The sequence below is a fragment of the Geotrypetes seraphini genome, chromosome 2 (assembly GCF_902459505.1).
Source record: "Geotrypetes seraphini chromosome 2, aGeoSer1.1, whole genome shotgun sequence".
Lineage (NCBI taxonomy): Eukaryota > Metazoa > Chordata > Amphibia > Gymnophiona > Dermophiidae > Geotrypetes > Geotrypetes seraphini.
In genome coordinates this window covers 482,588,485-482,614,386 of record NC_047085.1, presented here as the reverse complement: position 1 = coordinate 482,614,386, position 25,902 = coordinate 482,588,485, and the positions used below count along the sequence as shown (strand labels likewise).

General features: G+C 43.4%; 1 protein-coding gene across 2 annotated transcripts in view; it reads right to left on the bottom strand.

The window, feature by feature from the left end:
• The window catches only part of VIPR1 (vasoactive intestinal peptide receptor 1), a 418,060-nt gene that overhangs the window by 300,958 nt on the left and 91,200 nt on the right, over positions 1-25,902 (bottom strand). For both annotated transcript variants that reach the window (XR_004538192.1, XM_033931776.1), the window contains exon 2: positions 10,398-10,494. Coding sequence is in view for 1 of the 2 variants with exons in the window: in XM_033931776.1 (XP_033787667.1) it covers positions 10,398-10,494 (97 nt within the window). In the remaining variant the exon portion in view is untranslated. The remainder of the gene's footprint in view (positions 1-10,397; positions 10,495-25,902) is intronic.

The following is a 25,902-nucleotide window of genomic DNA, read 5'->3' as shown; positions in this document are numbered from 1 at the left end:
GAAGAGGCCCAGTTTCTCCAATCTCTCACTGTGAGGTAACTCCTCCAGCCCCTTAACCATTTTAGTCACTCTTCTCTGGACCCTTTCGAGTAGTACCGTGTCCTTCTTCATGTACGGCGACCAGTGCTGGACGCAGTATTCCAGGTGGGGGTGTACCATGGCCTGGTACAACAGCATGATAACCTTCTATGATCTGTTCGTGATCCCCTTCTTAATCATTCCTAGCATTCTATTCGCCCTTTTCGCCACCACCGCACATTGCACGGACGGCTTCATTGACTTGTCAACCAGTACTCCCAAGTCTCTTTCCTGGGGGTCTCTCCAAGTATTGCACCGGACATCCTGTATTCGTGTATAAGATTTTTGTTACCGACATGCATCACCTTCCACTCATCCACGTTAAACCTCATTTACCATGTTGCGGCCCATTTCTCGAGCGTGTTTATGTCACGTTGCAGGTCTTCGCAATCCTCCTGCGTCTTCACTACTCTGAATAATTTCATATCGTCTGCAAATTTAATCACCTCACTCATCATACCAATTTCCAAGTCGTTTATAAATATGTTGAAGAGCACGGGTCCAAGCACTGAACCCTGCGGCACTCTACTCGTGACACTTTTCCAGTCCGAGTAGTGTCCATTTACCCCCACTCTAGGACCAAGTTGAGAAACGCCATTTAAGGGTAGCAAAGTGAAATCTGTTATGATTTTACAAGATCAAAACTGCAGAAACCCCAACATCCTCTCAATAGTGATTTTCATATTTACTCATAAGCAAGAAAGAATCCACACATACACAAAACGTTTGAGAAATTGATCTAATATTTCTTTAATCTTATTTCATAATTACACAGTTAAATATCTCTCAATGATTTATGTTTTTTAAATCCCATTTGTTTAATTTAGGAATTACTAACCTACATCTATATAATAAAACCGTAGGCGGCGCATGCGCAGTCTTATCGGCGTGCTTCCATGATCCGTATGTCCGTGGCCGCCAAGACTGCAGCATGCCCCGCGCTTACTACGGCCCCACGCGCAGCTCAGTTCGGCACGGCGGTTTCCCCAGATAGGGGAAGCCGAAAAACTCAATCCCGCCTCATGGTCCTGCCGCCGCTCACGAATTCCCCCCCCCCAATCCTCCTGCAACAGCCGCTACCGCTCCTGTTCAAAGCGGCCTGCTGAGGTTCGCGGCCGCTGTAACGAACCTCGCAGGCCGCTCTCCACATGGTAGCACGTTCCCTCTGACGCAATCGCGTCAGAGGGAACATGCTACCGAGTTGGAGAGCGGCCTGCGAGGTTCGTTACAGCGGCCGCGAACCTCAGCAGGCCGCTTTGAACAGGAGCGGTTTCGGGAGGGGGGGGGAGTTTTAACAGGAGGAGTCGCCGAAAAAAAACCTTCAGCCGCAGCAGGCCAGCACACGGGAAGGGAAGGGGGAGGGGCCGAACGGAGCAGGGCAGCTCAAGGTAAGAAGGGAATGGGGGGTGGGGGAAAATGTTTCTACTACTCAGCAGGGATCTGGAGGGGAAGGGAAATAACACTGCTGCTTCTGCAAAGGAAAGTGGGGGGGGAGAGAAGGGAATGGGGGGTGGGTGGGGGGAAATGCTGCTACTACTTCACAGGGATCTGGAGGGGAAGGGAAATAGCACTGCTGCTTCTGCAAAGGAAAGTGGGGGGGGGGGAGACACAGAAAGAAATACAGACAGACAAAGGAGGCTAGGGAGAGAGACAGACAGAAATAAAGACAGACAGGGGACCAGAGAGACACAGAAATAAAGACAGACAGGCAAAGGGTGCCAGGGAGAGAGAGAAAAAAATTGCAGGAGGGAGAAAGACAGAAAGAAAGGAAGAAAGAAACAGGAGCAGGGAGAGAGACATAAAGAAAGAAAGACAGACAGCCATATATTCTAGCACCCGTTAATGTAACGGGCTTAAACACTAGTTATTTATAATTCAGTTTTCTAAGAGGCCTGTGGCATCACACACTGCCAATCCCTTGTCCATGTAGAGGCCCTAACAGCATGATTTCATTAAGGAATCCCCTCTTATTCTCCGCAGGAGAGAAGCTCATAATGAATCAGAGCTCTGATTAATTAAAATCTGCAGAACCGCATATCACTGCCAGATTTAACTGCTTTGTACAGATCTGTAATCATTCATTTGCTCATTCCATTTCTTTGATAAATGGAATTTTGCAATACAGAGAATGACTTGGAACAACTGGTGGTGTTTAAAAGGGAATACCTACCAAACATTATACTTTATTAAAGGGTTTGATTCAAAGTCTTTCCCCCATAAAAAGGGAGAATCAAACTTTAGGTATTCCCCAAAGCCCCTAAATTCTGCAAATTTTTTTTAAAGAGGTGTGTGGTACAGTGGTTAAAAGTTAAAACTACAGCCTCAGCACCCTGAGGTTGTGGGTTCAAACCCACACTGCTCCTTGTGAACCTGGGCAAGTCACTTAATCCCCAGATTGCCCCAGGTACATTAGATAGATTGTGAGCCCACTGGGACAGATAGGGTAAAATGCTTGAGTACCTGAATAAATTCATATAAACTGTTCTGAGCTCTCCTGGGAGAACATAGAAAATTGAATAAATAGTGTGAAAAATTTCAGCCTCTGATAACCAGAGCTGGTATTGTGATGTCATAATGCCTCATTCTACCAATGCCTAAGAGCCAGCTACATTAGTGATGTCACAATGGCTTGATTGTCTAATACGTGGCTCACTTTTACTACATCTTCATTTCTAGAGTGGCACAATGGTTAAAGCTACAGCCTCAGCACCCTGAGATTGTGGGTTCAAACCCACGCTGTTCCTTGTGACCCTGGGCAAGTCACTTAATCCCCCCATTGTCCCAAATACATTAGATAGATTGTAAGCCCACCAGGACAGACGGGAAAAAATGCTTGAGTGCCTGAATAAATTCATGTAAACCATTCTGAGTTCTTTGGGGAGAACGGTATAGAACATTGAATAATAATAAAAAAACAAAAGGAATTGACCGCAAAATATCCACAAAGAAGAAAATCCAGAGAAAACAAAAAAACTCTGTGGAGTGACGATGTTCCTAAATGGACTTTATTTGAGAGTATCAAAGTTCCAAAGGTACACTGAAATCATCCACATAAAATAATTTCATCCACATAAAAATAAATCATCCACATAAAAGCCTTAAAGGACGACCTAGTCTGCTAGGGATACAGGACCCAACACGGTCTGCGTTTCGACAAAAAGTCTTCTTCAGGGGTCCCTGGGGGTCCTATAAAGGTGAATACGTGGGAAACAATTGTGTGGTGAGCCGGAAGTGAGACACTGTACGATCGGTTTGCTTAGTGAACCTAGCCCTAAGTCGGCACTGGAAACCTATTTGTTCCAGCAGGTCTTCTCTGCCTAAGATGGAAGGGAGTGGCTGACCCTGGAACATATTATCTCATTCTAGTCATACTCTTTTTCTTTGTCTTCTCGCTATTTACTTATCTTTACTATCAAAAGGTATTCTCTTCTCTCTTTTATTATTAATTTGATTTGTAAACCACTCTGCTATGCTATCAGAATTAAAGGTATGTTAAACCAAATAAGCTATAAACCACAGTCACACTGGAATGTATTTTACTAAGGTGTTTTCCCTATTCTTTATCTATGTGGAAAATAAAACCCCAGCATAGTAAAGTACATTACATCCTCATTGAATAGTTTTTCAATCACAGCAGGGTCTTGTGAACCAGCCAGATTTGCTTTTCAGAAATTTGTTGTACTGTAGGTGTAACATACCCACTGATGTTTTGCTATAAAACAGAGAAAACATTAAGATTTGTGTAACAAAAGCTCAATGAATGAAATAGAGTGCATTGTTGATTAAAATAGCTTTTTTTCAGGGACTGCTTGAGAAACCATGACATTAAATCCTAATTAATGCCAATTGTGTGGATGACAAATCAAAGAGTCATAGTTTGTGCTTTTAATATTGTTTGTTTAGAGCTCAAAATAATATAACTAGGGCTAAAAATGTTAATAGCGATTAATTGTGCAATTAAAAATTTTAATCTCATGATTAATTGTGCCATCAAGGGTGGGGCATAGTCAGCAGTCCATGGGGGGGGAACCACAGGAAGGGACTAAGGGCCATATATTTCCTCTCGCTCCTTCTCACATTAGCTCAATGGTCTCAAACTCAGTGGTCTCAAAATCGGAAACCAACGACGGGACGAAAGCACACAACGAGGGAGTCGTGAGGGCAGGATGTCAATAGATCAGTCAAGGGTGTGTTGTTCAAAATAACCACTTCATTGATGAATATGACTCAAAAGAGTCTATTGAGCCATTGTGGCATATTCATCAATAAAGAACTTAACTGGTTGAGTACTTAGCGGCTAAAGATGGGCCTGCTAGTTAAGCGGCCTATTTTAGCTGCTAGACATAGCTGGTTAGGCGCTGAAAATGCGCACCTAGCTGGTTTTGATATGTGACATAGCCAGCAAATATTCAGTGAGAGATAGCAGGTGAGGCACCATGGTTAGGCAAAAAACAGTGGAGATACACAATTTTATTCCACAAATCAAGGAATCACATGCAATGGCTCGACAGGAGCATAAATCTGATCTTAGGAGTCAGCACCCAGGAAAAGGATTTTGTACCTTGAAATTCTCAGTTCAGTATGTGGCAGCAATCAAGGTCAGGTTCACCTCCATATCCTCAGTAGATGGTGGAAAACATGGAGGTTACTGTTCCAGAGCCAGAGTCTACTGAGGACATGGAGGTAAACCTGACCTTGATTGCTGCCACATACTGAACTGAGAATTTTAAGGTACAAAATCCTTTTCCTGGGTGCTGACTCCTAATATCCTGAAGCAGACTGTAGTGACCGAAATACGTGCGTGTCGAGCCATTGCATATGATTCCTTGATTTGTGGAATAAAATTGTGTATCTCCACTGTTATTTCCTGTTTGGACTGTGGAGATTTTCTCCTGGTTTTTTTTTTTTTTTTTGCTGGATTACATTTAACAGGCTAGGACAGGAGTGGGGAAACGATGGCCGCTATCCAGATTTTAGGCTGTAAACGCAGGTCTTATTTAGATAGGATGCTTGCTTTGCAAGCAAGCAAACAACAGTCCTGGTTGGGTAACTATATCAGCGGAGCCATGTTGTCCTATGGCGCTTTTAGAAAAGAAATCAAGCCAATATTATTTGATAAATTCATCTTTTAATCTGTGCTTTTATCTTCATTTTTTAAAACATAGTTAATCTTATTCTATCAATTTTAATTTTTACTTTATTTATTTATTCAGTTTTATCAATACAAACAAGCAATACATTATTTGTATTTCAGATTAACAGAAATTATTAAAAAGAAAACTTATAAACCAATTCCACTTAAATCAGTGTTTTGGTTATTCATTTATACTTACAATATATTTAGTCCACAAATTTTAAAGGGAGATTTTTAGAAAAATTAACAATAGAAACAATCTTTATCCAACCTAGAAAGCGGCACTTTTCTGCGGTGCTACAGCCATTCATGGCAGGTTATACATTCTCAGCCATAGGCACTACTTGCTCTTTGGATTCTATAAATCCTACTAGTTGTTTAGGTTCAAAAAACAAGTAATTCTTGTTCTGATAAGACACAAAACATTTTACAGGAAATTTCAACAAAAAATTTGCCCCCAAGGCAAGGACTCTTTGCCTTAATGCCAAGAATTCTTTCCTACGCCTCTGGGATCTTAAAGACATATCAGGAAATATTCAAACATTAGAACCTAAAAACTGATCATTAATATGATGAAAATACAAACGCAATATATATTCTCTATCACTTTCCAAAGCGAGAGTTATTAACAGGGTTTTCCTTTCCGTTATAACCTCCAAGGAGTTTTCCAGAAAAGTTGTTAAGTTCATATTTTCATTGTTAGTCCCTTGAATCTCATTAGGAGTGGAAACTTCCACAGGTCTCTTGATTTGAAAGTAATTAGCTCTAACAATAGGTGGCAAACTTTCAATAGGAATAAGCAAAATTTCCTTAAAATACTTTCTTGCCATCTCCATAGGTGAAATTAAGGGACATTTTGGAAAATTTAGGAGTCTCAAGTTGTTTTTCCTTAATTAGTTCTCGAAACTTTCCATTTTTCTAGCAATAAATGTTCTTTCTTTTACTAATTCCAAGTCCAATGATTCCATTCCACAAATTCTTGACTCCTATTTTTCTATTTTCTCACTTAAATCTTTAAGGGCCAAACCCTGTTGCTCCACTTTAGAGTGGATAGTCCCATAGTCTATATTTAAAGTGGAAAAAGACATTTGAGGTTAGCGTCCATAACTGAAATGGCCTGCCATAAAGCCTCCATATATCTATTACTTTAGGCTTCTCCAACACCCCAAAAGTGATCTTGCTTCCTCCCGAAGCTCCTCTCTCCTCTCCTGCAGTGTGGGTAAGCTGTCGGTGTGCTACAGCTTCTTCTTCGGCTCCAGATGTACTTGGAGCTACCAGCCCTCCTTCACTGAGGATCAAAGACTCCTCCCGGGTCCATGATGCATCAGGAACTCCCGAAACTGCATTGCTTCCGGGTTGTGGGGGTGGCTGCCTCTGTTCCGGGCTTAACATCGCCCAAAACTGCCGGCTGAGTTCGCCCGACGAATTCGGGCTCGCCCCTGAAGTAGCCACCGCAGATTCGCCCGAGCGGGCCAAGGCTTCCTCGATTGTAGACTGCACCAGATGCGGTGCCGCTACCGCCGCTGGAGGATTGCCGCGAAGGGCTCCTTTTCTCTTACCCATATTAAGGTAAGAGAACTGCTAATTCAAAAGAAAAAGCAACGCCGGCCGAAAACAAGAGAGGGAGCCTCGCACTCAGGCGTCTGCTCTCGTCGCCATCTTGAATCTCCCTGAGATGTCAATTTTAAATTTTTAATGTCTTTTTAATACAACAGGTTGTATTCATTTTTTACTATTTTGTATTTTACTGATTGTCCAGTTTTTCTCTTTTGGGGAAACCACCTAGAATTCTTTTGATTAAGGCGGTATAGAAAAATAAAGTTATGTTATGTATGCATAAGATCTATTTGCTTACATGCATGTTCATTGGGGCAATCCTGAAAACCCGACTGGTCTGTGGCCCTCATTCCCCACCCCTGGGCTAGGAGGTGTTCCTGGACTGTTAAATAGTTCTGAGTATCAGGGGGTCAGTCCTCATTTCAGAAAGGGCCTAAACAACTGTCCTACAAGATTGATGTTGGAAGTTACACTTCCTATCAAACACTTTTAGGCTTTGAGAAACAGCTGCTATGAAGTAGCTCTCCAGTGAAGAGATTAGGAGGGGTTGCTCACTTGATTGATTTGATTTTAATATTTTATACTGCAACTCTACAGTTTGAAGCAGTTCACACTTTATACATATATAATTAAAATCCACATTATACATCTCTGTAACATAAAAACAAACAGATGAACAAGGATCCAAAAACCACACACAATAAGCTTATTTTAACACACCATAATAAAATTAGTTATATGGGAGCTGATATTCTGCCTCCCCACAACGTGCAGATCAGAACTAGAACATGTCTCCATGGAAGTCACCATATCAAAAAAAAAAAAAATCCTGATTTTCACATTATCTGAGCAATAGCAACACAAAGCTCTTCACTACCAGGCACATTGTGAAATACAAAACTTGAAAAGGGGCTGCATATTTTGTACTGAATACAGTACAAAGACATCTGCAATTAATATTTCCCAAAGCTAACATATTTCAATTAATACATTCCAAATATAACACTTTATTTTACCTTTGTTTTCTGGATGGTTTCATGTTCTATTATGGTGGTTCCAGTTACTTGTCTGCTTTCCTGTCTTTCTTCTGTTTCCAGTGGCTGTTGTCTCTCTTTCAATTTTCCTCTCTCCTCCTGCTTTGTTCCCTCAATGTACAATATCTGTCTCTGACATACTGATTTCTCCTTTTTAGCTCCTTTCTTCCTTTTTTTTTTTTGGGGGGGGGGGTTACCCTTGTCCATTCAAATTTCACCCAACTCCTTTCTACTTTTCACCTACCTATCACCTTTATCTCCTTCTCTCACCCCTAGCTCTCCCATTTACTATCTTGCTCCTTCCCTAGCCTCCTATTCCCATCTCTCTCTCCCCATTGTCCCCCCTCTACAAAGTCCATCTCTCCCTTCCCCCTTTCACACCTCTACCTACTCTCCCTGACCCCCTTTTACCATCTCTCCCTTTCCTGTTCCCTCTGTCCTTCCCCAAGCCATCTCTTCCTATCTGCCATCCATCTCCCAAATTTCTCCCTCCCTCCCTTACACCCTCCTGAGTCTATCTCTCCCTTCTCCCACTCCCTTCCCCCGAGTCCAATTTCTATCTTCAGGCGGCACTTTTGAGGGAGCAGCATCTTGCTGCCGGCTCTCTCTGCTGCTCCCCTTCCTGGCATCTAAGGCTTTTACCCTTCTTCCTATAATCAGCATTTTTCCCATTCTAACCCCCTCACCCCCCACCCATCGCAGCAGCATCTACTTTTAGTTTTCTGTAAAAGTCGCCAAGCAGTGGTAATGATTCTCTGCCGCTGGTCCCTGCATCTTCTCTCCATTGCAGCCCACCCCAGTGCAAACAGGAAGTTGTCAGAGAGGGCGGGCCACAGTAGAGAGGGGACCGGTGGCAGGGAATTACTACCAGCGGCTTTTACAGAAAACTAAAGGTAGATGCAGTAGCAGCGGATAGAACGGGAAAAATGTCAATTGTGCGAAGAAGGGTGAAAGTTTTAATATGCCAGGAAGGGGAGCGGCAGAAGGCTGGCACGAAAATGCCGCTCCTTCAAGAGTGCTGCCTGAGGACGCCACCTCAGTTGGCCTCATTATAGGACCACCCCTGATCCCACCTTGAGTAACCCCCCCCCACCACCACCACTATCCTTGCTGCAGTATTTTGTACTACCTGCAATGCTTTTATCATATTCTTAGGGATCCCTAACAACGAGCGGTTACAATAATCAAAACACGGGGTGACTAGACTTTGAACAACCAGCCTAAAATTATCCCTTGAGAGATGATCCCTCAGGCATCTGATTAACCTCAGTCTATAAAAGACTTGTTTAATGATGTTACACACCTGCTTCTTCATGAATAGCTTAGAATTTAGCCACACCCCCAAATTACAAAATTTATGCACAATTGGGATTACTTCATCTCCCATTTTAATCTCAATAGTTCCATGCCTGACTGTCTCTCCGTGGCCCCCTTCTGACTCCCTACCCCCTCTCGAAAGCAAGCCCGTTACATTAATGGGTGCCCTGTGCAGCAGCATTAGCGTTTCCTCTACCCCCCTTTCCCTTCCCGCGGTCCCAACTACAAAGCTGGTGATTCCAGCAGCGTGTGCAGCAGTCTGCACACGCTGCTTCGGGCCCTTCTACTGCCCTGATTTACTCTGGCACGTCCCTGATGACATCATCAGAGATGCGGCAGAGCAAATCAGGGCAGTAGAAGGGCCCGAAGCAGCGTGTGAAGACTGCTGCACACGCTGCTGGAATCACCAAGACTGCTGCACACGCTGGAATCGCAAGGTTCGTAGTTGGGTCCGCGGGAAGGGAAGGGTGGGGTGGCAAAGGACTCGGGTCCCAGGCAGCGGGGTCAGTTTTTCGGTTCGTCCCGGGGGGGGGAGGCGCTCTTTGTACCCCAGTCCCGGCTTGTGGAGGCGATCGTCGGCTGGCTGGGAGCAGGCTTGTGGAGGCGATTGTCAGCGTGTAAAGAAACTTCCGTATTGTGAGGTGGAGAGCAGGGAAGCTTGTCTGGCGCACATGCGCACTCGTGCCGTCGCGACGGATCAGGGAACACGACTTTTGAGTGCGTATGCGCGGCCTAGCATTTTATTAGATTAGATGGAATCACAGAGAGAAAACCACGGACAGTGTATTGAAATGAGAGCAAGTCAAACACCTTTCCTAGATAATGAAAATATTTTCTTCAGGATTTTGAAGACAGACATTGAGCACCATTATAACTTATATTGTGTAAGTCAGGGGCGTCCAACCTCGGCCCTCGCCAGGTCGGGTTTTCAGGATTTCTGCAATGAATATGCATGAGATCTATTTGCATACAATGGGAGCAACTTGATCTCATGCCAATTCATTGGGGAAATCCTGAAAACCCGACTCGGTTGTGGCGCTCAAGGACCGACGTTGGACAACTCTTTTAGAAGTCATACCACCCGAAACTCTTGATAAGAGGCGGATGTCTGAGTAGATTGGACAGCTCATCATTTCTAATCACTTGCTTGACAGGCAGATTTCTAGATTCATGAATCCAATATTTGCTATATATATTATTATGTTGCTTTTTGCTTTTCACACACTAATAAATGATGCTTAAAATTTCTGCAAATAAATAACATAGAAGATCCTTACCCAAAGTATAATTTTCAGATTCTGAGCTGTCCATGCACTCCTCCCGTTCGTGTTCGATTGCTTGCATTATAAAGCACCCATAGGTTGTACTCGCCACCTACACAGAACACAAGCAGAAAGCAAGACGGGATAAGGAAGAAGTAAACCATTAATTATTTCATTATCAGTCTTCAAGTCACAGGCAGGGTGAATCATAGAAATTAAACTCAAATAAAACCTGCCTCAAATGGAGATGAGCAATGCACCGAGGAGGAATTAGCTGAAGATATGGGAATCGACCAAAGGGCCAGATGCTAAATGACTCTGTCTGCAAAGTTAATCACACAGAGATATTGGCCGTATTCACACAAACGTTTTGCTAAGTATGCAGTTCCTAATTCCAAATAGATGTGCCCTTATAGAGGATTGTGTATCAGTTAAGAGAGAGCTGTCCACACGGCCTAAAATATGTGACTTCACTCATAAAATATTTATTTTATTCATTTTTATTCTTTATTTTGGTTGTATATGGGAAAAGTTTTAGAAAATCTAGATCTAAATTTTAACATGTTAATTAAGCAGTTTGACAAGGTATGTCGTTCACAGAGCCCTACATTATTTGCAACTAAAAATAAGAGAACACTTTTGAAATGTATAGGAAGCTTCTTTTCTCTTTATATATGAATCCCATCCTCTCCATTTCTCATCACTGTTCTTAAGACTGATGAAGCCACAATCAAAATTCCCATGCACATTTTTTTTCCAATATCTACCTGTAATTCTAATCAGTTTGGTAGTTTATGAGTTTATTACTCACCTACATAAAATGGCAAAGCATGGTACTATAAAAGCATGCAAAGATAAATTAACCAACAGAATATAAAATCCCATTTTGCACAGGATGCCTAGAATGTTATTTGGGAGCATACACATGATTGCAGCTAGGGTGGAGGGTTCATAGACAATGGCGCGAAAGACAAAAGTGCGCGCCGACAATTGAGCGCAGCGCACGCCGCCGCGCCGCTCTAAATTACAGTTTTTAGGGGCTCCGATGGGGGGTTTTGTTGGGGAACCCCCAATTTTGATTATGGCTTCATCAGTCTTAAGAACAGTGATGAGAAATGGAGAGGATGGGATTCATATACAGTGGTGCCTCGCATAACGAACGCCTCGCACAGCGAACGCTGCACACAACGAACTTCATGTCTTGATTCATACAACGAACTTCGTTTCACACAACGAAGTCGCCCGAGCTGCCGATGTATTGCATCCTTCCGCGCAGGCACTGCAGGCAGTCGTTAGTCACTGCGCTTAACTGCCCTCTCTCACAGCCCTTCGCCTGGCTCCCTGTGCAGTGGCGGACCGTCGGCTCGCCTCCTTTTATGGAGGGGCCCGGCGCCTACTGCTGATGCGTTGGGGGGGGCGGAGCTACTCTCGCCGCTTCTCCGATGCTAGAAAAAAAAAAAAAAAAAGAAAAGTTAAGTCCCAGTTTTTGCCGCTGAGACTCTGCCCTCTCTCACTCTACTTAGTCTGTCTTAAAATTTAAAAAATGTGTGTTTTTTTAAAAAAAAATTATGTTTTTAGATGTATCTAAATAAAAATAATAACAAAAAATTTATCTTTTTTTATGTCATCTTAGCATATTTTATGCTACAGAACGAATAATTTTTTTTAACATGTATTGTTATGGGAAAACGCGTTTCACATAACGAACTTTTCGCATAACAAACTTGCTCCTGGAACCAATTAAGTTTGTTGTGTGAGGCACCACTGTATAAAGAGAAAAGAAGCTTCCTATACATTTCAAAAGTGTTCTATATTTTTAGTTGCAAATCATGTAGGGCTCTGTGAATGACATACCTTGTCAAACTGCTTAATTAACATGTTAAAATTTAGATCTAGATTTTCTAAAACTTTTCCCATATACAACCAAAATAAAGAATAAAAATGAATAAAATAAATATTTTATGAGTGAAGTCACATATTTTAGGCCGTGTGGACAGCTCTCTCTTAACTGATACACAATCCTCTATAAGGGCACATCTATTTGGAATTAGGAACTGCATACTTAACGGTTCATAGACAACGGCGCGAAAGACAAAAGCGCGTGCCGACAATTGAGTGCAGCGCACGCCACCGCGCCACTGTAAATTACAGTTTTTAGGGGTTCCGACGGGGGTTTTTGTTGGGGAACCCCCCCCAGTTTACTTAATAGACATTGCGCCGGCGTTATGGGGAGTTTGGGGGGTTGTAACCCTCTACATTTTACTGTAAACTGAACTTTTTCCTTAAAAACAGGGAAAAAGTTAAGTTTTCAGTAAAATGTGGGGGGTTGCAACCCCCCACACCCCCCACAACGCGGCGCGATGTCTATTAAGTAAAGTGGGGGGGTTCCCCCCCCACACACCCCCTTCGGAGCGCTAAAAACAGTAATTTAGAGCGGCGCGCGCTGTGCTCAATTGTCTGGGTGCGCCTTTGTCCCAGCGCGCTTTTGACCTGACACCAGGGTGGAGCATGGATGGGGATCTCATGCATTTAACTTATAGAAGCCAACAAGTTATGTGCATATCTACGGCATTTAGGTGGAAGCATTTACACCAGCTCTAGGCCTGACATAAGACTATGGTACAGTGGTTAAAGCTACAATCTTTGCATTCTGAGGTTGTGGGTTCAAACCCTGTGCTGTTCCTTGTGACCCTGGGCAAGTCACCCAATCCTCCACTGCTCATCTACATTAGATAGATTGTAAGCCTGCTGGGGCAGATTGGGAAAATGCTTGAGTACCTGAATGTAAACCACTTAATAATAATAATTTTATTCTTATATACCGCCAAAGCCATAATAGTTCGAGGCGGTTTACAATAAGAAGAGCTGGACAATCAGCGAAGATAGGTACAATGAAAAGTCAATTCAATACAAATGAGCAGGATAAAGAGATAAGAGGAGCTGGGACAATCAGCACACAAATCAGCAAAAATAGGCACACTGTGAAGTCGTCAAGTACATGTAAGTAGAGTACTAAGAAGGCTTGAGAGATCTTGGCTACAAGTCGGTTAGAGTATAACGGGAACAGGCTTTAGGAGATCTTAGGTTCCAAATTTGTTGTACAAGTTTGTTTTTACTAGCTTTCTAAAACTTAGATAGGATGAGGAGTGTGTAATAATGTTGCCAAGCCAATTGTTCAGATGACATGCTTGGAAAGCGAGTGTTCTGTCCAAGTATCTTTTATATCGGCAGGCCTTTATAGATGGATGGAAAAACAAATGGACTCTGCTTGTAGGTCTAGTGGAACAATCCAAGTTGAAATGGGAAAGCAAGTACATAGGGGCCAAACCAAGAATGGATTTGAAGCTAAGACAGGCAAATTTGAACAGAACTCTTTCCTCCAGGGGCAGCCAATGAAGTTCTTGATAGTAGAGGGGTAATGTGGTCCCATTTTTTTATACCAAAAATCAATCGTACTGCTGAGTTTTGAATAATTTGGAGTCTTTGAATGGTTTTCTTGAAAGACCCCAAGTAAATGATGTTGCAGTAGTCGAGCATGCTTAGAATGGAAGATTGCACCAGTAGATGGAATGAAGTTGCGTCGAAGTACTTTCTGATGGTTCTTAGTTTCCACAATGTCGAGAAGCCTTTTTTAACCAATAATTCCGTGTGTGCATCTAGAGTAAGGTAACAGTCCAGAGTCACTCCCAGAATTTTTATGGAATTGACAATTGGAAAGTCTTGTCCGTTCAAAGAGATTGAAGAATCTTTGAATTTGTCATTCGGACTCGCCAGGAAGAATTTGGTTTTTTCTGGGTTGAGTTTCAATTTGAATTCGGTCATCCATTGTTCAATTTGCTTTAAAATAGATGCCAGATGGTTCTTAGTCTCAGAAGACAGGTTGGCTAGGGAGAAAACTATAGTGATGGTGTCGGCATAGATGTAAAATTTGACTTTTAGGCTTTGCAGTAGATTACCCAATGAGACAAGGTGTAGGGGATAGGGGGGAACCCTGCGGGACCCCACATGAGTTAACCCAGCTGAAGGATAGTTTATTGTCACTGTAAACTTGGTATGATCGTTGTATCAGAAAGTCCTGAAACCATTTTAACACGTTACCCGAAAGTCCAATTGACTCCAGACAGTCAATTAGGATGACTTGATCAACTAAGTCGAAGGCATTACTTAGATCAAATTGCAGGACTAGTGCACTTGTGCCCTGACTGAATAGGCTATGGAGGGAATCTAGCAGTGAGGCAATAACTGTTTCAGTGCTAAACCCAGAACGAAAACCTGACTGGTTGTCATGTAGAATATTGAATTTATCCAGATAGGTTACTAAGTCCTGGTTAACCAAACCTTCCATCAGCTTTATAAAAAAGGGAATGCTTGCGATGGGTCTGTAGTTTGATGTCGGCTTGATTGATTCTGGGCTGTTGGATGCTGGCCGATGAAGCTGGAGAGGTGAGCTCCCCTGCAGCTCGGACCGTTCCCAGTTATAAGTAGCATATAAATACTTTTTTAAATATATATCTATATCTATATATATAATACATGGCCATATATACCTGGCTAGGCTAATATTCTATAAAGCAGAGATAGGCAACTATACATAACATAGCATAACTTTATTCTTCTATACCGCCATAATCAAACAATTTCTAGGCGGTTTATACTGAAGAGGGCTGGACAATCAGCGAAATACAATTAATTAAAAATGCAACAATTTCTTAACTATGTTCAATACAAAATTTTTGTTAACCATAGTCCTCGAGGGCCACAACCCAATCAGGTGTTGCCTCACTCAATTGACTCCCAAATTCCAAAACCAGCCCTAGAAAAACAAGAGTGGCACCTCCGAGTCATACCCTCACCCACTTCCTACCCACCCGGGGGTCTACTATCTGCACCATCTTTTAGACAGATGTTTCTGAACAAAAAATGGGATTTTAATTTTTCAGTTATGGCCCTGAGCCTTTGGAACTCTCTACCACTATATTTAAGGTCGGAAAAATCTCTTAAGACCTTCAAGTCACAATTAAAAGCTTATTACTTCAAAAAGGCATTTGATACAAGTTCTTTATAGGCCTACTTCTATTTCGGTTAACATGCATATTCTTTATTCATTTTCTTATCCTTTCACCTTTTGTAACTTTCCTTATTGGGTTTATTCCCCTTTAAAATTGTAAACCTTTCCTTCCCCTGTTACCCTGTTTGTGTCCAGTTTGTTTACTTGTCTTTGTCCCCTTGCCCTGTGAGTCTTTTTTATTAGATTTTTTAAAAAAATTTTTACCCATTGTTTTTATTTTTGTAAGCCGCTTTGGCTTAACTTTCTTTGTTAAAATTGTGGCATATTGGAGCATTGAGATTAAGCATCAAATTACTGCATCTCAATGGCCACGAATTTGGTCTTGGAGGATGAGATGTACAATGTCTGCATCTATCAGACAAACATGGTTTTGCCTGTTGCATAGAGCATTCTGGACCCCTGTTTGTTTACAAAAATTAGATGGCTCTAAGTCTAATAGATGTTGGCATTTGTCATCTTGAAGTAGGGACTTTTGATCACCTATTATTCTATTGTCCATTTATTTTGGCTTTTTGGAAATCAATTTGGGGCCAAATAAATTGTTTGTTAGAAAATCATGTGGCATTATTGTATGAGACAGTGTTATTTGGCATGTCTATGAGGGCTAAGAGCCAAATATCTTTCAAAAATAATAAACTTTTACTTATTTTGACAGGAGTTGCCATACAACAAATAATATGTAATTGGAAAAATTGGAATAGATTGAACTACAGTTTTTGGTGGAATTCAGTGTGTCATATTTATAAAATGGAAAGAACATTAGCTATTCAGAAAGGGGATTTTAATAAATTTCAAATGTGTGGGGGCCATTAACAAATGATTGCAATGAATAGATATTATTTTCCCTGATTAATACAAATTAATATTTTCCCTGATTAATACAAATGAAAGAATGGGGCGGAGGGAGGGGGGATTTTATTATTTGGTATATGTGCTATGAAATATTGAAGGGAGGGGAGGGAAAGGGATAAATTTCATTTAATATGAAGAATTGTAGAATTTCAAGTGATGTATTAAAGTTTAAATGTGGTTACTTTTTGATGCACTTGATGTAAGTTACAAAAATGAATAAAGAATTAAAAAGAAAAAATTGTGGCATATTAGATAAAATAACTGTTAACTGTACTACAGAGCTGTAGATCGTGGATCTCAGTGGGCTACAATTTCCCAGGGTACGGTAAAGAGAGCAGCACCTGAGCCCATAGAGAGGAATGACAAAGCCAGATTTACAGCTGGGGCTGATGAGAGCAAAGGTAAGCCTTTTCAATCAGTGCAAGCCTAATGCTGACAAGGGGGAGGACTCAGGAGAAGGCACCAGCCTTCCTGAGCAGACAGACTTGGAGATGATTGACGCTTAGAACTGGGAATTGCCATGATTTGTTCAAAGTTTAAAAGTGAAGTGTTTTATTTTTCTGTCTGCACTGTGAAAGCCATGCTGCTGTGCTACAGCCCATGCCATAAGAGGGGAGGGGGGAGGATGGGATAGAACTGCTGAAGCCATTCAGTCCATGCTGGTGAGAAGTTTAAAGCTGGGGTTTAAATCCTATACCCTTCTGCCCTGACCTGATAACAACTAGCAACCCTCTGACTGGAAGGAAGGCTGAAAGAAATGAGTAAGGGCTAGATTCACTAAGGCCGCCGATCATGTCCCCGACTACTTAGCGACCCTCTTTGCGACCCCGACCCAATTCACTAACCCTCCTCCCGAGCGTATCCGCACCCGATCCGATCCGCAAATGCAAATGCAAATGAGGTGAAACGGCATGCAAAGTAGGAAGGACGCGATTCACTAACAAAATTCAGGCACACTGACTGGGCTGGCCGACCAAGAAAGAAGGGTGACAGGTCAAAAGCGCGTGCCGACAAAGGCGCGCCGAGACAACTGAGCGCAAGGCGGAAGCCCACGCCAAAGAAAAACAGTGTTTTAAGGGGCTCCGACGGGGGGTGTGGGGGAGGGAACCCCCCCCCCACTTTATTGAATACAGATCGCGCCGGTGTTGTGGGGTGGTTTGGGGGGTTGTAACCCCCCACATTATACTGAAAACTTCATTTTTTCCCTAAAAAACAGGGAAAAACTGAAGTTTCCCTTTAATGAGGGGGGTTACAACCCCCCAACAACACCGGCGCAATCTGTATTTAGTAAAGTGGGGGGTTCTCCATGAACACCCCCCGTCGGAGCCCCTTAAAACACAGTGTTTCTTTGGCGTGGGCTTCCGCCTTGCGCTCAGTTGTCTCGGCGCGCCTTTGTCGGCGCGCGCTTTTGTCTATGAACCAGAAAGAAGCGACTGCTGGGGACCAGTCGGCTCACGTCCTTTCCACTGTCCTGCACATTCAAGGGGAAGGGCCAGAAAGAAAGTAGAGTTGGGGCGGTAGGGGCTAGCGAAAAGTAGAAGAAGCTGTAGGGGCAGATGCATTTTACTCTCCCGTGTCCCAGGCTAACCTGAGCCCCACACGCTGCTCCCCCAGCGCCATTCCCTTCTTCAGTCGCAGCCCTTCGCCTTCCTTTCCAGAATACATCGGTACAACTGCCCTTCCCCGCAGTGCAGCCCCGCTCTAACCCCATGGATTAAAACCATGTGCTCGCACTGTGGGGAAGGGCAGGTTAGCCTGGGACACGGGAGAGTAAATGGGCTCGCGAAAATAAAAGTTTCAGCTCTCGAAAAAAAGTAAACAGCCCTTCCTTGCGTGGAGCGCATGCGCAGACCATCTACAGGCAAAGAACATGGTCTGCGCATGCGTCGGGATCGCTCTCCAGCGATCCGTGCGGTCGGTGGGGGACATGACTCCGATCGTCCCCATTTGCATGAGGGCACTTCGTGAATCAGCCCCCCCCGACCACGGATAGGATAGGATTGCTCACGGATTGGATCGGATCGGCTTAGTGAATCTAGCCCTTAAGACTTTTCCAGCCAGTTAGAAATGGTGTCACGAGTCCCCTGACTGAGGCTGTAATTGCGGAGCCCTGTCGGTGTTTTGTATTAGTAGCCTTAGGGCTTACAAAAAGGCTTATCCTGAAATATTGGTTGGGGGAGGCCGTCCAACAATGGTGGGCCCTATGTCTCAAATTGGGAGCGATTGTGCACGCAGAGTGCAACTGGCTGGAAATCAGCGGTGTATTTGGAGTGTTGGGGTTCCTTTTAGACCGGTCAGAGTCCTGGGACACAGGGGGAGGGGGGTTGGGGGGGTTAGCATTATAGAACTTGCATGGGAGTGGTTCCCACTTCTGTCTTGCTCTGCTTATAAGGTTACTGTAGTCTAGTTGTACTGACTTATGATCTCTTTTTGTGGATGGTTTCTGTGTTTTACTTCTGTGCAATGTTTCTTCAATAAAAAAAAAAAAAAAGAAATGGTGTAAAGTACAAACTCAAAGGATACTGAGGGCCTTTTGATGTGAAACGTTTTGGACTGTGAAATGCTAATCTTCCCAAGGAGGGGGAGGAAACCTAGGCGATTGCACAGTGGAAGCGCTGGGAAAAGGCTGTTTCAGGGAACTGTGCTAATTTTGCTGTCTCCCAACAATGCCCCCCCCCCCCAATTTGTAGTTGAACAACGGGTTCTTTTTCCCTATATGCATGACCTTGCATTTTTCCACGTTAAAGCGCATTTGCCATTTGTTTGCCCAGTCTTCCAGCTTGTCCAGGTCCCTTTGCAGGTCCTCACACTCCTCCCTGGACCTAACTCTGCTGCACAGTTTGGTATCGTCTGCGAATTTTATAACCTCACACTTTGCCTCCTTTTCCAGGTCATTGATAAATATGTTGAAGAGTGACCTGGAAAAGGAGGCAAAGTGCGAGGTTATAAAATTTGCAGACGATACCAAACTGTGCGGCAGAGTTAGGTCCAGGGAGGAGTGTGAGGACCTGCAAAGGGACCTGGACAAGCTGGAAGACTGGGCAAACAAATGGCAAATGCGCTTTAACGTGGAAAAATGCAAGGTCATGCATATAGGGAAAAAGAACCCGTTGTTCAACTACAAATTGGGGGGGGGGGCATTGTTGGGAGACAGCAGATTTGAGAGAGACTTGGGTGTGCTGGTGGATGCATCACTGAAGCCATCTGCACAGTGCGCAGCAGCCTCAAAAAAAGCCAACAGGATGCTGGGCATCATAAAGAGGGGCATAACAACCAGGACGCGGGAAGTCATCATGCCATTGTATCGAGCGATGGTGCGTCCACATCTGGAATACTGCGTTCAGTATTGGTCGCCGCACCTCAAGAAGGACATGGCGGTACTTGAGAGAGTCCAAAGGAGAGCAACGAAACTGGTAAAAGGGCTGGAACACTGCCCATATGCCGAGAGGTTGGATAGGCTGGGGCTCTTCTCTCTGGAAAAAAGGAGGCTCAGGGGAGATATGATAGAGACCTTCAAGATCATGAGGGGCATAGAGAGGGTGGATAGGGACAGATTCTTCAGACTGAAGGGGACAACAAGTACGAGGGGGCATTCGGAGAAACTGAAGGGAGATAGGTTCAAAACAAATGCAAGGAAGTTTTTTTTCACCCAAAGGGTCGTGGACACTTGGAATGCGCTACCGGAGGAAGTGATCAGGCAGAGTACGGTACAGGGATTCAAACAGGGATTGGACGGATTCCTGAGGGATAAAGTGATCGTGGGATACTGAGGGAGGAGCTGGGATGTAACACAAGTATAGAAAGCTAACCAGGTAATAAGTATAGAAACCCAACAGGTCGTGCATGTGCAAGACCGGAGGGTTAGGACTTCGATGGGAAGATAGGACTTCAATGAGAAACCAAGGTGGCAAGGGAGCCCCTTCTGGTGATTCAGACAGGTCGTGACCTGTTTGGGCCGCGGCGGGAGCGGACTGCCGGGCAGGATGGACCTATGGTCTGACCCGGCGGAGGCACTGCTTATGTTCTTATGTTCTTGCCTTTTTGTAATCTGAAGAAATTATTATTATTTTTTTTTTGCCAGTCTTGTGGATTTAAAAGTGGTTTTGGACTCTAATTCGCACCGGAACCCACTACGCTGCTCTAGTCCTATGCTTGAAGATTGGGAGATTTTATTTTTGCATAAGAAATAAAAGGAACTGTTTGAACCTTTACCAAGGACCATTCTGACAATATTATTAGTTGGATGCACACCTTCTTGCAAATCATATTGAGGGATACAGGAAATCCGGGACTACAAAAAGGAGTACCTAAATGGGCCACCGCGTGCGCGGATCGCCAGACAAGATGGGCCACGGTCTGTTCCGGTGAAGGCATTTCTTATGTTCTTATGTTTCCTGACTGAATTAAAACTGGGGGAGGTTCATTGGGAGAATAACCCCGTGCCAGTCCAGCTGTCCTGGTGTTTGCATGACCGCTGGCGGCCCAGCATACAGGGAACAATTTTGGATGCACACATTACAAACAGTGAAACCAGATGGCTTGAATGATTTTGCTGAACGGCATTCTATTATTTAGATAGTGGTGGGTTGGAGGGTTTTACTCATTATATAAGCATGATAGAGCTTTCTTTTAGAAGACTTTTTCAAGCCTCTCTAAGTCTCATAAAACGCTCAAGTAAAGAAAGATGAATTTTTGTATTCTGCATAAAGGGGTCCTTTTATTAAGGTGTGCTAACTGATTTAGCACAGGCTAAAGATTAGGGCACGCTAAATGCTAAGATGCCCCTAAGAATATAATGGACGTCTTCGCATTTAGAGCGCACTAATCTTTAGCGCGCGCTAAATCAGTTATCACACCTTAGTAAAAGGACCCCAAAGTTGTTGCCTATTTATTTAAAAATTTGTTATTCGCTCCATTCTATAGTTCTGTGCGAGCACCAGTGGGACATTCATAATTAAAATGCAAACAATAAAAAAAAGTTTTTGTCATTACGTTTTTGATGCCACATTTCTGGCATCTCTTTTCCAGCCTTTCATTTCTATGAAGGATGGACCTCTGACCAGTTTGGTAAGTCCGCTCATTTACAAACTGTGGATTACTGAAGTGGATGGTATGCTTGAGCTTTAAAAAGTCGAAACGAGGCTCTCGTTGGATAATTTAATGGAAACCAACAACAGATAAGTTCTGAAATTGTTAAGATGCTGAATCTACTTACAGTGATTTTATTACTTGAATTTGAAGTTCAAACATTTCAAATGGGCACTAAATAAGGAAAAATTATGTTCTTACCTGTTAATTTTCTTTCCCTTAGACGCAGCAGCTGAATCCAGAGACCAATGGGATAGCCCACATCTACCAGCAGGCGGAGATAGAGAAACTGATTAACAGGTGGTCCTATTGGCTGACACTCCTCCTGTTTATCCAGTATAGCTCCTTGCCCAAGCATCCATAACCATCAATAGGCATAGCATGTAAAAAACTTATTTCCCATAACAAATCTCAAAATGCAATAATACAGAAAACAACCTGCCATAATAACAAACTGCGAAAGTTGCAAAAGAAAAAGCCGAGAGACAATATCCAGAAAGGGTGGGGCTCTAGATTCATCTGCTGCGTCTAAGGGAAATAAAATTAACAGGTAAGAACATAATTTTTCCTTCCCTAGCAACAGCAGCAGATGAATCCAGAGACCAATGGGATGTAGCAAAGCAATCCTCAATCTGGGTGGGAAGCAAACGCCGCCTCCACAACAACCAAAGCACAAAACGCCCCTACCGCATGCGCCCCCACATCCAAGCAGAAATGCGGAGAGAAAGCACTCTCGGAAGACCAATTAGCCACGAGACAAATCTCCTCCAAGGAAAAAAACCTCTGGGCCGAGCCCAAGAAGTAGCCATCGCTCCGGCGGAATGGTCATGAAGTTCTTTCGCCAACCGCTTCCCTGCCAGCAAGCAAGCATAAAGAATGTCCTCCTGGACCCATCGAGCGATGGAGGCTTCAGACGCCGCCATACGTTTGAAGCAGAGTACACTGATGCCAGAGGAAAACATGTTCCAGTCTGCCTTAGACAGATACTGGAAAGAGGTTCAATTTCATCAGGACAATGATCCTATGTACAAAAGAGAAGCAATGATAGTGCGACTCGGCAAGAAGTAAGTGAATGTCCTTGAGTGACCCAGTCAAAGCCCACACCTGAATCCAACAGAAAACACTGCACAACAAAGTTTTTGCTTCCTGAACACTGCTGGGTGTTTCTTATAGAATTTTGGGTGCTGATCATGAATATTACATCAAAAATTACCCATCACGTACCATTTCAGAGAAATCTTCAATTTTGTCGTGATTTTTTCTTATATTTGGATGCAAACAATTTTTTCTCCCATAAGTGTCTTATCAACAACGGTTTGTGCCGCCTGGGTATGTCCATGCATAAAATCTAGCCAGGTTGGAAGCTGTTTTATGGAAGATGACATCCTGGGCATGTCTGGGCAGGTCTGAACGAGCTTGCGCTGTCTCACCATGCTATAATGGTGGCTTCCATACACCGATCCTGCTCATTTGGTTAATATAGATAGTCCGTGTGTGTATATAGTATCAGTATAGTAAAGTATAGTAGTATAGTAGCTGTAGCAATATAACAGTAAGTAAGCTTGATGCTATAGACGTTTTGGTGTCGGGCAATATGTCTCGTCGGTGTCGTAACAGCCGCGACACATTCTGCTATATCTGTGGGGAATATACACTTACGCCTCAGAGACGTTCGATGACTGCCCTTGTAAAGAAAGCCTATCATCTGTATTTTGGCTGCAAAATAGGTGATCAAGACAAGCAATGGGCGCCTCACATTTGCTGTGCGACATGTGCTGTTAGTCTGAGAGCCTGGCTCAGAGGTACTCGAAAGACGATGCCATTTGCTGTTCCGATGATATGGCGAGAACAGAAAGACCATGTGACGGACTGTTATTTCTGTTTGACTAATGTGTCTGGTTTCTCTGCCAAAAACAAGAAGTCAATTGAATATCCTAATCTGCCTTCAGCAATGAGACCCATGCCACATGATGACAGTCTTCCAGTTCCGAAACCACCAGAGGATTGGACCTTAGACGAACCAGATGAAGAAACTGCAGTGCAGGGTTCTAACAGTGACATTGACCCGGATTTTGAACCATCCTCATCAGGCGATCCACATCTGATAACACAGTCCGAATTGAACGATTTGGTCAGAGATTTGGGTCTGTCAAAAGCAAAAGCTGAGCTGCTAGGTTCGAGACTGCAGGAATGGTGTTTGCTATCACCAGGTACGAAAATTTCTGTGTTTCGAGACCGGCATCATGATATAACCAAATTTTTTGCACAAGTCGACAGTCTCTGTTTCTGTTGTGACATTGAAGGATTGTTCTCGGTCTTTGGTTGTGATCACAACCCGGAAGAGTGGCGTCTTTTCATTGATTCGTCAATGTTAAGCCTGAAAGCTGTTCTGTTGCACAATGGCAACGTTTATCCTTCAGTACCTGTTGGCTATGCAGCACATATGAAAGAAACATATGAGAATATGGAAATGTTACTAAAGTATGTCCAGTATACCAGGTATAACTGGAATATCTGTGGAGACCTCAAAGTCGTTGCTCTGTTACTAGGACTGCAGCTTGGCTATACAAAGTACTGCTGTTTCATCTGCGAATGGGACAGCCGAGACAGAGAGTCGCACTATTCTAGAAAGAACTGGCCACTCCGTAAAAAGTTAGTTCCAGGACAGAAAAATGTAGCACATGAATCGCTTGTTGACCCGACAAAGATATTTTTGCCTCCTCTTCACATTAAACTGGGACTCATGAAGAATTTTGTGAAAGCAATGAACAAGGAAGGGGAAGGTTTTCGTTATTTAAGACAGATGTTCCCAAGAATAACTGATGCCAAGATCAAAGAGGGTATTTTTGTTGGCCCCCAGATCAGACATGTTATGAGTGACAAGCGATTTGAAGATCTGTTAGTTGGGCCGGAAAAAATTGGCTGGAAAGCCTTGAAAGACGTTGTTGACAATTTTCTGGGCAATTACAGAGCCCCAAACTACATTCAGCTGGTAGACAAACTTCTCAAAGCATACAAGAGAATGAAGTGCAATATGTCACTCAAGATTCATTTCCTCCATTCACACTTGGACTTCTTCCCCGCAAATCTCGGTGCTGTGAGTGACGAGCACGGTGAAAGGTTTCATCAAGACATAGCTACGATGGAGAAACGATACCAAGGCAATTGGAATCCGTCAATGCTTGCCGACTATTGTTGGATGCTACAACGTGATGCACCAGACACTGAATATAAAAGAAACTCGGGAGCAAAACACTTTTAATTCTGTTTCATTTAGTCGCTTGTGCGAAACGTAAACTTGACTATATATTTTATTGTCAGTAAACATAAAAATGTCTATTTCTCATAGTTCTTACGTGATGCAGTAAAACCAAAACCATATTTGAGCATACCAAGTTGGTACCTGTCATAATCACCAAAAACTTTTCAGGAATCAAGACTTAACCAAAAAATTGTTGTGCAGTGAAATCTGTAGCAAAACTTGCAAACCACAGATGATTCCCAGCCAATCAATTCGAATCTTTAATATTTTATATCGATTCATCGCAACAGGAGGGCTCGACTCAGTTAACAAAATATTAATAAAATTATACTGGCGATAGAACAGAAACTACTGGCCTCTTCTATCAAACTGCGCTAGCAGTTTTTAGCATGGTGAGCAGCGCTGAATGGCCTGCGCTGCTCCCGATGCACATAGGAACTCTGAGCATCGGAAGCAGCGCGGCTCTCTGCGCTAAAAACTGCTAGCGCAGTTTGATAGAAGAGACCCTATATCTTTTAGGCCAGAATTTTATCTTTTATGATTGATTATTTGAAAAAGAAGGATCATTAGCAAATTTCTGAAATAAATACAGTGCTCCCCTGAGATTCGCAGGGGTTCCGTTCCAGGAACCTCTGCGAATCTCAAAAAACTGTGAATACGGTTTTTCATGGGGGAGCCTGAAGAGGGCAGCGGGAGAGGGTACCAGGAGAGCAGCCGGAGAGCTGCGAGTGCAAGAAATCACTCGAGATACGCTCCGACCGCCTTTTCCTGCACGAAGTCGGGCCTTATCCAATCAGGAGCTGCGTGTCAAAGGAAGAGGCGATCGGAGCATACCGCAAGTGATTTCCTGCACTCGCAGCGCTTCGGCTGCTCTCTCCCGCCTCTCCCGCTGCCCTCTCCTTGTCGGCGGTTCGCGGTCCGAAAATACCACGAATGACCAGGATCGCTAACTGCCGACCGCGAACAACCGGGGGAACACTGTATGTCTTCAGTACTTTACGGAAAGTGGGTAGATGAGAGAGAACTCTAAGACAAGTATAGAAGGAAGTCTATTCCAAACTTTTACGAATAAAAAAAGAAAATGATCGACAAAAATTGGCCATAGTTTTTATTCCTGAAAGAGCTTGAGCTGTTCTGCCAAGAATGGCAAAAACCAGATGCCCGACCTGTGGAAGCTCAGGAATCAACAGCTCCACTGCGCCAAGGTCACAATTGTACACAGTGCTTCTACCTTTAACCTAAAAACCGTA